This window comes from Fonsecaea nubica (assembly GCF_001646965.1).
Source record: "Fonsecaea nubica strain CBS 269.64 chromosome Unknown Scaff25, whole genome shotgun sequence".
In the NCBI taxonomy this organism is placed as follows: domain Eukaryota; kingdom Fungi; phylum Ascomycota; class Eurotiomycetes; order Chaetothyriales; family Herpotrichiellaceae; genus Fonsecaea; species Fonsecaea nubica.
This window is the reverse complement of record NW_019173698.1, coordinates 312,226-327,755: the sequence shown is the minus strand read 5'-3', so window position 1 is coordinate 327,755 and position 15,530 is coordinate 312,226. Positions and strand designations below refer to the sequence as shown.

At 53.1% G+C, this 15,530-nt stretch overlaps 5 protein-coding genes across 5 annotated transcripts; 3 read left to right on the top strand and 2 right to left on the bottom strand.

Annotated features, from left to right (window-relative positions):
* Positions 1-323: 323 nt before the first annotated feature.
* Positions 324-923, bottom strand: AYO20_04738 (hypothetical protein; the record flags this gene model as incomplete). Its single annotated transcript, XM_022643033.1, has 1 exon — positions 324-923. One exon carries the CDS (start codon positions 921-923, stop codon positions 324-326), a length of 600 nt encoding a protein of 199 aa, XP_022501088.1.
* Positions 924-1,379: 456 nt separating this feature from the next.
* AYO20_04737 (hypothetical protein) lies at positions 1,380-1,706 on the bottom strand (the record flags this gene model as incomplete). Its single annotated transcript, XM_022643032.1, has 1 exon — positions 1,380-1,706. One exon carries the CDS (start codon positions 1,704-1,706, stop codon positions 1,380-1,382), a length of 327 nt encoding a protein of 108 aa, XP_022501087.1.
* A 1,203-nt stretch (positions 1,707-2,909) lies between these two features.
* On the top strand, positions 2,910-8,068 carry AYO20_04736 (hypothetical protein; the record flags this gene model as incomplete). The annotated part of the gene is made up of 2 exons (XM_022643031.1): positions 2,910-7,903; positions 7,975-8,068. 2 exons carry the CDS (start codon positions 2,910-2,912, stop codon positions 8,066-8,068), a joined length of 5,088 nt encoding a protein of 1,695 aa, XP_022501086.1.
* Positions 8,069-10,132: 2,064 nt separating this feature from the next.
* Positions 10,133-12,978, top strand: AYO20_04735 (hypothetical protein; the record flags this gene model as incomplete). The annotated part of the gene is made up of 4 exons (XM_022643030.1): positions 10,133-10,330; positions 10,388-10,515; positions 10,575-10,954; positions 11,009-12,978. 4 exons carry the CDS (start codon positions 10,133-10,135, stop codon positions 12,976-12,978), a joined length of 2,676 nt encoding a protein of 891 aa, XP_022501085.1.
* A 1,036-nt stretch (positions 12,979-14,014) lies between these two features.
* AYO20_04734 (hypothetical protein) lies at positions 14,015-15,358 on the top strand (the record flags this gene model as incomplete). The annotated part of the gene is made up of 1 exon (XM_022643029.1): positions 14,015-15,358. The coding sequence occupies one exon, from the start codon at positions 14,015-14,017 to the stop codon at positions 15,356-15,358; it is 1,344 nt and encodes a 447-aa protein (XP_022501084.1).
* Between the last annotated feature and the right edge of the window lie 172 nt (positions 15,359-15,530).

Below are 15,530 nucleotides of genomic sequence, written 5' to 3'. Positions count from 1 at the left end.
TACCCGCCTCGCCGCCAACTTGTGTGGGACAGAAAGCAATGGTGGGCTAGTTGGACACAGCGCTTTGGAAACGTCCCACGACGCAGGGGTCTGTACACAATACCCGTGTCTTGTCCGATCGAGGCTTGTGAGGAAGACTGGGAGTTTTGGACTGGGGTGTGACACAGGACTGCGCGGGCAATGGAGGTGTGTAGACGAGGAATTCACTCCCACACCCATGCCAGGAACGTGCAGACCTATCGACGCCTGGCTGCTGTTGACCAGACAAAGTACAATATGGCGTCTGCATCAGACAAACCCCCTTCCCTCCCCCCTTCCTCCCATCAACCCGCCAGAGCCTTGCCTATCATCTCCTTTGCCCTCTCACTCAAATCCATGGCCAGCGCCAACTCTTGCCCCCTCTGGCCCATCTTCACCCACGTCTTCTGCAATATGCCAATGATCTTCTCTTCATCGTGGCCCTTTTCGAAGTCGTCAAACTGGTCGTCCAGAAACACCAGGCACGCGACATCCTCAATGACCTGCGCGTCGGCGTCGCCCTTACCTTCCCCCTTTTTCAGATCCTCCTTTGCAATCAGCGCCGCCACCTTGCCGGCTTCCTCCTCCGTGTACGAGCACTCCAGGCAGATCTGCCTGACTTGCTCGGCCTGCCGGTTCTTCAGGAACGTGCGCCACGCAAAGTACCCGGCTTTGGTGCGCGGGTAGCTGTCTCGCGGCACTTCCCAACGGCGGAAATGCTGGGCACGGGCGGCCGTGGCGAGCAAGGGGCCAGCGTTCGGCGTGTGGAGGTCGAGGTAGCGTGTCATTTTCTGAGCATAGTGTAGCTCGTAGGGGATTTGGTCGCCGTTGATGTCGACCGTGTTCGGGTCTTCTCTGTGAGCTGCGTCTATCAGTTCCAGAGCTTTTGAGACGTCCGGAGCCATGGCGGGATACAGAGAGTGAGTGACCGTGTACTTATACTCTGTACAGACACCGCACTTTTTGTCGTTTTGCTATGGTGAAGGAACACGCGAGATCTTAAAAGTGCATCTGGGATCTCGTGCTCCGAATCTGCCGAAGATTTTCCCAGTGTCTAGAAAATGATGTCACTCCCGCAGTGGGCGATGTTTTGCATGTGCGAAAGTCAACATTCAACGATCCAGAAGTTATGGAGGTATGGAAATCCTCTCCAAAGCCCAGCACGTCGAAATACATATGTTTTTATAGATCTCACGCAATGTTGGCAGAGTGATCTTGAGTTGACGGTGCCTGTGTGTCCTCCCCCGGTTTGTAGTCCGATCGCAGGAGAAATAGTTAACAACAGACCTGCTCTCACCCTTGGGCAAAGTTCCCAGCAAACACCAACAAACCTGTGCTCCCAACTCTCTCACAACCTGTATTCAAGCGCCGCCCTCCCTCTTTGCATACTCGTCCTCCATGCGCTCCTGGTACAATGCATCGGCCTCCTTTGACGTGATCCTCTTCTGCTCGCCCACTCCACCACTAGTGATGCGTCCTTGAGCAGGCTGCCCCGCCCCTCCATTCGCGACGATGTATTGCTGTTGCTCTGCTGTTGGAAGGGTGGTCTTTGTCTTTGTCGTCGTCGTTTTCTTGTGGCTGGCCGAGGCGCCTAGGGACAGGGAACCGGAAACCGCGCCGGCAACAGAGGCACCGGCATTGGCGACGGCCTCGGACGTGCGTTTGAAGAATCCAGCGTCGTCCGACATTGTTTTTGGCGTCCGGTCAGCAAAGGAAGATGCCTACAGGCAGGGTTCTTTTGAGCTCAAATATTAGTTCTGGGAGGCACGAGTGTGTCTTCTAACAAGCAACCTGGGTACGAAGATGTTAGATGGAAGAGGTTGAAAAGAAAGGGTGGTGCAGTCGTGGAATTGGATAGGAATATATTTCCAGGGCCAGGTGGGAACTCCTTTCCCAGTACGCCACAACGCCCGACCCCGTTGCCACGAGGGGAAGGGTTCTATCAAAAACAGGTTTTGAGGACAAGATTACCCTTTTCGAATCGGTTCTATCGCACATGTCAAGAGCTGAACAGCGAGGCACCCACGCACCGAGCACGGATGTGCCTGAAGATCGCAGCTTGTGGCAAGGCGATGGTGGTGATGTCATGGGGATCTTCAAATGACAATAATGACCTATATGACAGCAATCTTCTATTGAATACTAGGTATTGTATGTCATTTGACACAGTTCTCTGCAGGAGCTCCACTCTACTCGTATTGTACGGTCCTGCTTATGCGCTATCGCTGTGATTGGACGGAGCAAACAAGGCTGTCTTTGTCGCAGGGACAATCATGGACAAGGCTGTGGTTCAGCGACAAAGCAGAACGGGGTCTGTAACAAACGCTCACAACCCACCAGGATGAAAGACCATTGTCTCCTATACATAGAAGCGCTGGGAATAGCAACCCGCTGTTTGATGGAACTCAATAAGACGTGAAGTTTGTAGTTTGCGACGCAAGCAAGAGAAGAAGAATATACAACTTGTTTTCCACCTCCTTGATTTCTTCAGCCTCGCGACTCTGTCTAGAGATATATATTCTGTATTCATTCGAGATCCATCCTAATAGACACAGACCACAGTCACTCATTCCGCTGCTCTTTTCACCTCCGTCAGTCATAGAACTGCCTTACCAAGTTGTCAATGTGTTCGCATTATCCAGCATTCAGACGGTACAAACCAGTAGCGCTTGCAACTGCCTCACCTGCTGATTCACTGCCTCTAATCTGTCAATAAAACTCAGCCATGCCCATTTGCTTCTTCACAACCAAAGATCACACTTACAACTCCCTCTCGAATCTCGTTTCACCTCGCTAAACCCAACATCTTCTCGATCCACTCTGCCGCAGAGGTCACCTCATCTCCCGAGACTAGCGAACAGCCTCAGACAAATACCTCGAATACCTTCACCATGCTGTCCTTCAAGTGGACACTCCTTCTCTCCCTCTGGTTCGTCGCCAATGTCGCAGCCATTCCTCGGATCACCACCCAAGAAATCGAACTCTTTGTTGGCGCAGCTGGCGCCGTTACCATGGCAAGTGTTCTCGGTTGGCACCTCCTCAGAAACAAAAGAGCGGCAGAGGCCGGGGCCTCTGTTGGCCCCAGTGTTGTCAAGACAGTTGTATCGAAAGGCAGCCGAGATGTGATTCTTCGACCGACGCAACCTTCGACTGTACCCGTGACACGATTCTTCTCTGTCCAAGCATGGACCAATGGCACAATCATCTATATGGAAGAGATTGTTGACTTGCGAGTCGGCGACCTCACCAACAGAAATCCCAGTCCCTCTGTTATTGTGACAGAAGATATTTGCCTTCCTCATGAACGGATCGATCAGGACACCTGTGAGGCTGGCAACATTTCCATGGGTATCGACGTTGAAGAGCTTCCATCGCCATCTGACCACAAACCCTCTGTCTGTCGGAGCCTTGCTTCAAGCATGGCGAACATGATTACCCATGCACACAGCACAATGGAGCCTATCATTGAGTTTGGCAGACAGACGTTCTTCGCTGTCCGCAACTTCCTGAACAAGGCGCTCGTCCCTTTCCTGAGACTGATACCTACCCATCCAGCACTGGCTGCGTTTATTCTGCTCGGCATTCCACTCTTGATCAAACTTGGTCCGATCGCGGCGACGATATTCCTCATACTCTTGCGCCGCTATGGTCCTGCCGCAGGGAAGAGAGGCCTATGGCTGTGCCGCGCTGCTGCTGCCACGACGGCGACAGTCCTCACATGGTTGTGCCGCTTTGCTGCTGCTGCGGCGACGACGGCCTTCATGTCGTTGTGCCGCTATGCTCCTGTCGTCCTCCTTTATCTGCGAGACAACCTAGCCAGATTCATAAGGTGGAATGTAGAAGGAGATGAAGGTTCGGACATTACCGTCGAAGAGGCCCCTGAAGCACTGCCTGTTGACAAAGTAGTGCTTCCCCCCGACTCATCGACGGATGCACCACTGGATCCAACTCCCGCCACTCAAGTAACGCCGTCTCTACCAGAGACTTCCGAGAACGATGGCGTTGGAACTCTCGTCAACTCCACCGAGGCAGAGAAGCCGGACGAACAGGCATCCCCTGTTGACACTCCAGCACACGGTAAAGAAGACGGCCTCCTCTCACAACCCCCATTCGCCTCGAAGGATCTGCTACCACCAGACTCAGCGGGCGAACCGTCGCAATCCGACAGCTTACCGGTCGTATCGAATCCGATTCGCCCGAGGGACATGGTTGAACATCTAGCGGATCGACCTTTCACCAGGCGTGACCCGCGAGCGAGATTGTCGATACTAACTGGTGCTAGAAATCCGCATGAGCGACAGCGACAACAGCTCGCCGAGAGAGCTTCAACGCAGGCAGAATTCTATGCTAAGGCTGACAGTCCGTACGCGATGGGCGGACCAGATAGGCGTTCTAGCCCACCTCAACCGGCTCGCATGGTCACAGAAAAACCAGAATCGGATAATGCTGTCGTGTCCGAGAAAGTGCCTTCTCCGCAAACAGAATCGAGCGTTGTTTCGGCTCCAGGTGACATTCCTGTGGTTGAAGAACTGGGTGAGAAAGAATCTCCAAATATCCAACTTGGGTCGAATACCACCAACGAACATGAAGCCGAATCGCACGATGGCGCAGGTTCACAAAGCCAGCTCGGATTCGACGACGTCAATGGGCATGAAGATTTGAGCGTAGCGTCTCCTTTGAAAGACATTCCCATATTGGACGAACCCCAAGAGGACAAATCCTCAAACAGCCCGCTCAGGCCGATCACCTCCAACGAGAATGACCTTGTGGGACCGGAATCCGTTTCGACTGAGCTTCGCGATGGTAGAACTTCGACAGAGGCTCCGCCTCTCTTGGAGCCCAACCTAGATTCTATTCCTCTACCACAGGAAGAACAAGATTCGGCCGCTACTTTTCCTTCCACTTTTACAGAAGAGGAAAGCATCACGCGATCTTATGGGCCTGCTTTTTCGTCAGCCAGCGCACCCATCACGTCAAATCCAGCGGAGAACGAAGAGAAGGCCGAGGATGATGATTCCCAGAATCGTGTGGGAAAGGAAAAAGATATTCCTCCACGTCCGATGGTGGAAGATGCCGAAGATGAGGACGACAATCGACCTACCTCTCCACCATCGACAGGCATCCTCGAAAGGGTTGCGGATGCAGAAGAGCCCGTCGAGGGCGAAGCCAAGCGTGACAGTGGCAGCAATGAAGGACCGCTCTCCTCGAGCGTGTCTGGGACTGATGCCCCAGAGGAACGTCATCAACAATCGAACGAGGCTTCTGCTCAGCGCCCTGACGATGCATCTGGAGTCAGTGGCGACTCCATCGACACTGGCACTGCTGACTTTGGGGGCTTGTTCGATTCCGATAGCCCTGTCACCAGTCCATCTACGCAGAGGGACGTCCACCAGTCCCACGGCACCGGCGTACGTCGTCCCGGTGGACTTCGGACCCAGCCTCAAGAAGCAGGAGGGACACCCTCCGGGAGCGAGCGCGTCCGTGGAGTCACCTTTGCAACAGAGTCTGACGGATCAGTGGTGAGCCAGACGTGCCATTTCCGCTCAGAAGAGGCGCCCGCAGCATTGCGAGATTCCATGGTTGTAGATGCGGAAGGCGCAGCGGCCACTGGCATTGAGGTTTCGAATGAGCAGCCAACCCCAGTCGTGTCTGCGTTCGCTGGGGACCAAGGGCAACCCCCGGGTGGATCTGGATTTGATCCTGCCTTCTTGAGGTCCTTGCAGTCATTCAGCCTCATGTCAGAGGAGGATCAAGCGCGGGTTTTGGCAGAGAGCGCGCGAGGATCTGTGGATCCCCCTGCTGTCACCGGTCAAATGGACCCAGATCTCATGGACCTGACTGAAGACGCGCCAGACCCAGAACCAGAACCAGAACCCATGCAATTCGAGCCACAACAGAAGAGCGTTGATGACATCTTGTCAACCGCCATGAGAGACTTATCATTAGAGCAGAATGCCGCCGACATGGACTATGAACATGACGGCGCTGCGCATCAAGTTCCAGTTGGACCAGCAGCACCTCAGGGTCAATCTTGGCCAGTGCATCAAGTTCTAGCTGAACTAGCAGCATCTCAGGGTCAATTTTGGCCAGTGCAACCGACCGTGCAACAAGAAGAGGTCGCCGCGGGAGTGTCAGGATATGAGCCCGCGCGTCCGGTTGGCCTGTACGTTGAGGACGTTGAGGAAGACAACCCAGGAGCTCCCGACCCATACAGCTGGCGGGAGTCTCAAATGCGTTCGGTGCTAACGGACGAAGAGTTCATGGTGGCGAGACACATAGCCGCGGTGCTCGAACACAACAGAAGTGGAACGCCTGAAGTTCCCCAGACGGGCAGCAATCAACCTGTTATTCAGACGACATTCGAGCCCCGGCTGAATGAAGGACACGTCGCTCAGTCAGCAATTCCTGGTTTGAATATCCATCAAGTGGCGGACCTGGAAGAGGAACGTCGTCAGCACGTAGACGGTGTTAAGAGAAACCAGGAGGACGACCCAGTGCTTCCTGGAAACGAAACCGCTGGCATACCTGAATCCCACCGAGCCACTCAGTATACAGGCACTGATCGAAAGAGGTTGTCAATGCGGTCTCCCTTTTCCCAGTGCAACCCTTCTCAGCTCACAACTCTTTTGGGAAGCGCGTCGGAGCAGGCTATAAGACGGCATTTACCCCTGCCGGAGGTGAACCCGACAGCCCCAATCAATCCCAGTCCCCAGGGCCTTCAGGATGGCGACGTTCAACCAAGAGGAACACAACCTCAGGACCCTGCAGATGAGAAGGATCAAAAATCTCCAGACATCTTTTCAAGCGGTGAGGGTGAAGCCGACGTCCAAGGAAGCAGCAGCATCACGGGCCAAGGCACTCCTGCCCAGGAGGAGAGAGGCATCCATAATCAAGGAGAAACAGACAGCCAAAACCCTCCAATTGAGGACGCCCTCGCTGAACGTACAGTCGCAGACCACGAGTCCGGAGAGATTGCTCCAGGGAACGCAAACCCGGTAGAGGACGACTTCGCCGCGACCCTAGCTGCATATGAAAGGCAACTTGCTGCCGATGCGATCCACTCAGGACAACAGCCCGAAAACAATGCCCAAGGGAGCGCAGACCCGGTAGAGGACGATATCGAAGCGCTCTTACTGGAACATGAGAGGCAGGTTGCTGCCGAAGCGAGTCACACAGGACAAGAGCCTGAAAACAATGTCCAAGGGAACTCAACCTCGATAGAGGACGATTTCGAATTGCTCTTACGTGAATATGAAGGGCAAGCTTCTGACGAGAGTGAATCAGGGCAAGAGACGGAAGACCATGACCAAGATGACGCAAACTCGGTGGAGGGTGATCACCGCTCGATGCTATTTGCATATGCAAGGCAAGTTGCTGCCGAAGAGAATCGCTCAGAGGAGGAGCTCGGAGACGATACTCAGGGGAGCGGAGACCCGTTAGATGTTGATTATGAAGCGGCCTTACAAGCATATGAAAGGCAAGCTGCGATAGCTCAGGCGAACCGCACAGGCCAGGGTCAAGATGGGGTGTCCCCCCCTGATATTGATGCCGAGCGCGCGTCGGATGAAGAAGACGGACAGGACGAAGAGGGTAGACAGAACCATTGGGACAATGGTGACGATGAAGACAACGACGGTAACGGAGCAGAATCTGCATACAGTGGGAGTGAAGGATCTCAGCAAGGAGATGTGATTAACAGCGAAGACTGGAATCAGGGGCAGGAGGACCGTGACGAGGATGAGGAAGAATCGGGCGACGAAGACTTCTGGGACGTGATGCCGGGAGAAGAAGATGGCTCCCCGTGCAGAAACCGAATGTTCCGCGAGCTCAACCGACTTCAGAACAGGGTTCCCCAGCCATCCACGATACCGGAGCCAAGGCCAAGGTACGTCGATCGTCGACGTACCTCATACATGGAGCCATCGGTGGCTGAGCACATATGGTGGTGTGCCACAGTCAGAGGCCGGGAATGGTTGTGGAACAATTGGGCTACTATCAGAGTAGAATATGGCTGGAACATGATCGAACGATGCCGGGATATTGTCGATAAGTACGAGGAACAGCAGGCGCAAGGTTGAGGGCAGTATGTTGCTGGCGCTCAGTTTGACGCAGAAACTGTAGTTGTAGTATACTCAGAGGATCAATGACCACACATTTTCCACATACCTATTGCTTCGAAAGTCTCGCTCTCGCTCTTTTGGAATGGACCGAAATCGTGCCGACTCCGCAGGACAAAGCGCAACATCTAGTCACGCGACGGTTAGATCAAAGTGTACTGGGTACTTGTAGTCGCGACCATCTGCGAGGTTCTTTTCCTGCACCCCGGGATCTAAGCAACTGCCGAAGATCGAATGCTTGGAGATCGACTAAAGGAAGACAATAGACGAAAAATGGCTCACATGTCCAACCTTGTGCAGAAGATGGAGGAGGAAAACTAATTCAATTTAGTCAGCCACCCAGCTTTTGATTTTGATGGAGAACGCACCGTCTGGCTCATCATAGGCCACCTTCGGCAGACTCGGCCGAGTCAGTTTGGGCCGAAACGCAGATTCGAGAAGAGTCGAACATGACCGAGTACTGCTGCGAGAATGTCCATCCGAGAAATCGACACATAAGGCCACTCGGACCATTCATCGGACCCGCCGGCGCGAAACGTCACCGAATCCGAATATACACAGCACAGTAGGAGGGCGCCATGTCAAGCTTTGCAAGCGTCTGGGGCTGCCATTGGAGGACAGCCTGCATGGATTTGGAGACGCACACGGATACGGAGCACGCTCGAGAGCGGAGCGGATGAACGGAGATTTCGGATTGAGTTGTCTTGTGCGTCCGTTCTGCGTTTCGAGTGTGATCTGAGGCTTCGGTCAGTCGACAGAGAGGGAGGAAAGAGGGTGCACGTGCGGAGGTGGTGCGAGGTGGTGCGAGGTACTGTACGTAGGTGCGTGGGAGAGGGAGAGGGTGAGAGGGCGCAGTCAAAATCCCCTGGCAGGGGATCCATTGGCAATGACAAGAACAAGACCTCGTTCCTCATAACGAGTACTGGTGACTGATTCGAGGTTGGTGAAACTGATTTGTCTTTCCCAAAGGAGTGAGGTGAGAATTGCAATCTGGAACTGTCGTAGTCTGATACATGCCGGGGAAAGTCCATGGGACGAAGCGAACAAGCGGTGCCAACCCGCAATGACCAGGCTACGATGGTGCCATGGTTCACGTTTGCTGACTGCAGGCAGGCTCTGAGCAAGGAAATACGAGCACTTAACCCCGGCACTTGAAAAAGTGATGGAATCGTGAATCAGTACGAGGTAATGGAGGTAGCCGCTGGCCTTACTCGTGGTCACTTTGTCGAATGAGAATGGCGGCAAATGGCTGGGGGTTTTGAGGTCTCGGAAAATGCAAATACTGGTGCCTGGAGCCTGAGAGTTTGGGGGCTTCGGTATGACGCTCCCCTTTAAGCATGGGTATAACCCCACCATTGATTTCAACGGGCCCCCTAATACACACAGGGCAGCAGGTGGTGGCCCCCTGCCCAGTCACTTACCCGTGCCACCCTGAAACCCACAGGGCTACCCTCCATCGTCATAGCCGGCCGAGCGACTGACAAGCTAGGCCTGGTGCACCTAAACTCTGAGCGGCTTTGGTGATGGCGAGAATGGATCCGCATCCTTGCACCACTGCGCATCCCCTCGTAAATCGTATCTGGATCATGGTTCTCGCCGGAACTACTTGATACACTTTCAACCTTCCTGAAATTCCTGAATCACGACTTCATTTTCTGCCTGATTAATCAACTTCATATTTACATTTTCCATTCTGCCCCAATCAATTTTGTGCTGAGATTTGCCATCTGCAAAACCTCATCCCTCCCCAGGTCTCTTCCGTCGACTGGTCTGCACATTGAGTCAATCTTATCCCATGCCCCAGTGGCGAAGGACGACGTTTCAAGACATTCGCAAACACAATGAGTGCAGTGACTTACTCCTTCTAAAGCATCCGGATTTCCGTCCTCTCCCAAGCGGGTACCTGCATTCAGCGTAGTTCCACGAGTTCCTCTCCAGCCTATACGAACCCTCCTTGAGTTACGAAGGTGGCGGCGGCGTCGCCGAGAAGAGTGACCATGGATCCTCGTGGCAGCATTGACAGCATGGGTTATGACATGTCCCAATTCGTGTCCCAACAGCCTCCACAAATCTTTGGAGCATATCACCCAGACGGCACTCCTATACCCCCGACTCTACCGCCTGGTGCATATTTTGGTGATTTCAACGATGGAGGTGCAGACGACAATGATCCCAAGCGCCGGCGCATTGCAAGGGTGCGCTTCTCTACGCATTTACCAAATAAGTACCGTACCTTCTGACGGTGACTGCAGGCTTGCGACATGTGCAGAAAGAAAAAGATCAAGTGTGATGGCAAGATGCCCAAATGTGGTCACTGCATCAACTACAAGACGGAATGTATCTTCACACAGGTCGAGAAGAAGCGCAATCCTCCCAAGGGGTATGTAATTCTCGGGTCCCACAAAAACAGCGTCGCTGGAAAACTGATGGCCGTGACAGAGCCAAATATATCGAGGGCCTCGAAAATCGCCTCGGCCGCATGGAGTCTCTATTACGAATGTCTGGCCTCCTCAGCGAAGAAGATGTAGGAAAGACCGACTTGGGGACGCTGGAGAAGCGTCTCGCCGAAAAGGCCTCCTCAAGAGACTTCTCAACCCACAAGACAGACTCTCCGGGTACTGCGAAGAGCGGTGCTAATTCTACCGTGGCCGAAAATTCCCCCCGACCTGGCTCACAACGGGAATCCCTTGAAACCCCTCGGGACAATATGACTTCTCCGAGTACAGATGGTGATAGACCAAGCAGGGACGACGTAGAAAATCTTTCCGAAGCAATGTGCTCGCTTGTCACCAACAACGTTGGTGAGACCAGATACATTGGTGTGTATTCTCGTTATTGCTTGTCTCTACCCTTAGTTCTAACACGTCATCCAGGATCATCTTCGGCCTTCTCCATCTTCTCGAGTAAAGGTATAGAGTGGGTCAACGAAAAGACCGGGGATACTTCTTTCCAGGAAACCATTCAAAACGCTGTCAACGAAGACGATACCAAGTGGCAATACTGGAAGCCCGAGGTGTTTGGAGACATCTTCGTCCGCCGGGTCTTCAAGCCGCTGCCGCCAAAGGAAGAAGCTTTGTCATTGTTCAAGGATTTCTTTGAAAACTTCAACTGCATGTTCCCATTGTTCCATGAACCTACGTTCATGCACCTCGTCGAGAAACAATATTCCAAGGATCCATACGAAGGGAGCGGGTGGTGGGCGAGCATAAACGTTGCTCTCGCCATTGCCTACCGCATCAGAGTCATGAGTAATGTTGTTCCGCAAGAAGATGACCAAAAGGCATGGCTTTACCTCAAGAATGCCATGGGCGTCATCACCGAACTGACTATGCGAAACACCGATCTTCTGAGCGTTCAGGCTCTTCTCGGCATGGCTCTGTTCTTGCAAGGCACACCCAATCCCCAGCCGTCTTTCTTTCTGATTGCTGCTGCCATCCGATGTTCACACACGATAGGACTGCACAAGCGAGGATCAGCGTTCAACCTCAACCCCATCGAAGTCGAACAGCGAAAACGAGTCTTTTGGATTGGATATCTTCTGGACAAGGACGCCTGCCTCCGGGCAGGTCGACCTCCTGCACAGGACGATGATGACATGAACGTCGAGCTACCTTCGGAGGATCCCCCCGATAACATTGGAAATGTCCCGTTGGCCGACGGTAAGAGTAAGATAAACCTCTTCCGCCTCATGTGTGAATTTGCCATTATTTCAAGCAAGGTGTACCGCCAGCTCTATTCTGTCAGAGCTTCCAAGCAAAGTGATGGTGAGCTTCTGAACACCATCGGCGAGCTCGACAAAGAGTTGGAAGCTTGGAAGGACAGCATTCCTCTGGATTTCCGGCCGGAGCACGAGATCAAGACGTCGCACACCCCGCTCATTCTACACATCGTCGTCCTTCATTTCTCATACTACAATTGCTTGACTACAATTCACCGGATGTCGGTCCATCACGGCTATTGGACCAGTCGACTATCGGAATATGCCATCCAAGGTCTCAATGCGCGGCCTCTCAATCCAAGGGTCTTCTCTTCTGCGGCGCTCTGCGTTTCAGCGGCACGGGCCTCGATCCACCTCATCAAATACATCCCACAAGGTGACTTTGCTTGCGTCTGGCTGATTTTATACTTCCCCGTTTCGGCATTGGTCACCCTTTTTGCCAATATCCTCCAAAATCCTCAAGACACCCGTGCCAGAGCCGACATAAAGCTGATGGACCTCGTCGTCAACTTTCTTTCGAACGTCGCGCATGACGAAGGCTCTGGATCGCTGAACCGCATGCTCACAGTGTGCTCAGAGTTTGCACGCATTGCACGAGTGGTGATTGAAAAGGCCGAGAAGGAAGGCTCAAAACGAAAACGCAGGCTTGTGCCTGAAGAAGTCATGCGCGTCAACCAATCATCCATGGCACAGGTTCAGGCACAGATAAACGGGCGCAAAACCGGATCTCGAAGATCAAGTGGCGCTGGCGCCTCGCCACGTACTACGAGCAGCATGCCACCAACAGCCACAACCGCCGCACCTGTGACACCCAGTGCCGGTAATGGTGCAGGCAATAACATGAAATCTAACAACCAGTTCTTCAACATGCCAACATTCGATAATGATTATACTGACCCGATCTCGGCTCCAGGCCTGAGTCCAGACATGGGTAGTCAGCAGATGCCCAGTTCCACAATGTCGCCTCTCAATGTTGGGTCTTTTCAACATCCTTTTGTCCCCCAGGATTTGTGGCAGATGCCGATGACTTTCGAGTGGGATTGGGCGGAGACATTTGGACAGCCCACTTTTAACGACTTTATCTTGAGCGACAATTCAACTGATGGAATGATGCCTCATCCGTGATTTATGATGGAGATACACTGAGCCAGCATGTACATGAAAACACCTCGGTCAACCTTGAACCTACTACGGCGTTCCTGGTGAGAAGAAAACCGCTCTCTGGTATGGAGAGCAGGACTGTTCCTGTTGGGCGGCACTGTACCAATACATGATACCCCATTCTTGCGATGCAAACTCTCTCTTGAGCCGTTCCCTCCTTTTTCTCTGACCTACCCTCCGACACTGTTCCTACCGCTGAGGTATGTTGACCCTGGCTGATGTTTGCTTGCTACTATTGGCAACACTTTCGTCTCATTTTGCAGCCTGGGCTAATGTTCAAGGTATATAGACACCTTGGCGTCTTGTCGTGCTGGGTTGGGTCTGGCAGCATGATTTTAGCTGCAATCAGCTTCTCGAATGGCTCGAGGCTATTGAATTGATTGATCACGTACAGAACAATCTCTTTCTCATCACTTCACCGTCCGAAACAATCTCTTCTGCAAAGTCTGATCTGTCATTGTCGATTCCCACTTGCACCTTTGTCTCGTTCTCCCAGTCCCTCAATATTCATCCAGTGTGTCCTTCCTCAAATCTTTCGATCTCCTCCATCGACAGATATCACTTTTTGTCCTATGAGACTAGATTCCTACACTGCCCCGCGTCTCCTCAGCACATCGCCGCCAAAGAGTGAAACAAGTCTCCCTCCGTGAGTACACTGTTACAGCAGCCTTTCTAGTCAGATTATTGCTGAAAAGAGATCAGAGGTAAGTACATCGTACGCGCCACCAATATTCTACCAGAGGAGACAACTCACACATTGTTTCAGCCTTTGTGTCGGCGTCTTGTTTGCAAGACCTTTTCCGCCCGGACCAGCAAGGGGGAGTTGCGCAGTCGTTGCCAACACGACTGGTACTTTCAAAACAAAGAACTTCCCACACAGATCTGTCGACTCACACGCTCTCTCCGTTTTGCCTCACCAGACCGGGAAGCTTCTCACTCGTGGACTCTCTGGCTTTTGCTCTCAAAACAATCATACATACATCATCCTCGATCATCAATCATGGCAACCGATCACATCGTTTGGATGATGGTCTTTGAACCCCGGGGTCTGTACGATTGGTGGAGCGCTTCCTCCCAACGTTCCAAGAGCTCTGTCATCAATGCCAAACAAGAAGACTTCCCACCTAATGCAAAGGACTTTTCGGGGGCCTCGGTCTTTGCATCCGAGACATGGATAGAAGGGCAACGCATCGTTGTACCGGAGTCCACAGCCAGGCTCATTAGCGTCCATATCGTCGACAATCCCGCCCTCGTCAAAACATGCATCCCACTGCCGGTTGAAGAAGGAGTCCTGCGACCAACGTGCCCGGTGATCCAGCGTCAACCTCGTCTTGAAGTATCAACCATCGTCGGCAAGAGTGAGGTCACTCCCCCTTCTCAGCCTTTCGTCGGAGGCCGTCTGGGCATCATTGCTGTTCTCGGCGTTCTAGCAATCATCCTTTGCTTTCTCAACATCATTTATCATCGCATCCGTGGATCCAGAGATCTCGAAGTGACGCAACATGAGAAAATCAAGGATTTGGACCTTCAAATCCGCAACCTCAGCAACAAAGTCCAGGAGCAAGCCGCGAGCATCGTGGACATGAATGAGACTGTTGCATCCTGTCATGAACGCAATGACGGGCTCAACAACGAGCTACAACGTTGCATCATCAAGATGAAAGACGACAGTGAATCCATGAAAGGCAAGGATGACCTCGCCCACCAACAGCAAGCAATGCTTGAAGAACAGGATTCTTTGATCAAGAAGCAAGAAGCCACCATGGCCGAACAAGAGTCCAGGAGCAAGGAGCACCAAGACGCTCTGGTGCGACTGAGCGAAATGCAGGAAACTCTCCAACAAAAGGAGAACGAGATCAAAGAGAAGGAAAGCGCCATCGCGCAACTCATGGAGGAAAAGGAGGCGGCCTTGGAAGAAGCGAGCGTGCTTGGTGGCGTCCGAGACCGGTTGACCGGGCAGCTGGACCAGGCGAACACGGAGTTGCGGTCAGCGACGTGCTCCGACAAGGACCTCTCGCGGCGCCGGGAGGAGATGTTGACGAAGCAAAACAAAAAGCTTCACACCTACACCCTCCACATCAAGGGTCTCAAGGCGCAGATCGAAGGGCTTGGCCAAGTGCCCGTCCCGGCGCCGGTGGATGCCGCCGCGCCATATCCGACAATCGAAGAGGCGGGTGCCGCTTCTCCGACGTCGGCATCTGCCTCGTCCGTTCCCGCTGCTCGCTGTCAATCGACGATAGAGAGCCGTTGGGCCGAGGCGGCTCCTCCCAGCCAACCTGCCGCATTTCGTGGCGGCTGGCAAGGACGGGGTCGCGGACGTGGCAGAGGTGGACGTCGATCGTGAGGTCCTAGTTGGAAAGGGTGTGATGGACTGATTTTGTGGGGGCTGATAGGCAGGACGGCCTGGTGGAGGACATTGGCTGTTATTCAAAGGTCACGCATCTCAAAGCATGGCGTCGATAGGTAGAATGAATGTATGGCAAGGACGGCCAGGTGGAGGATCATGGATTATTCAA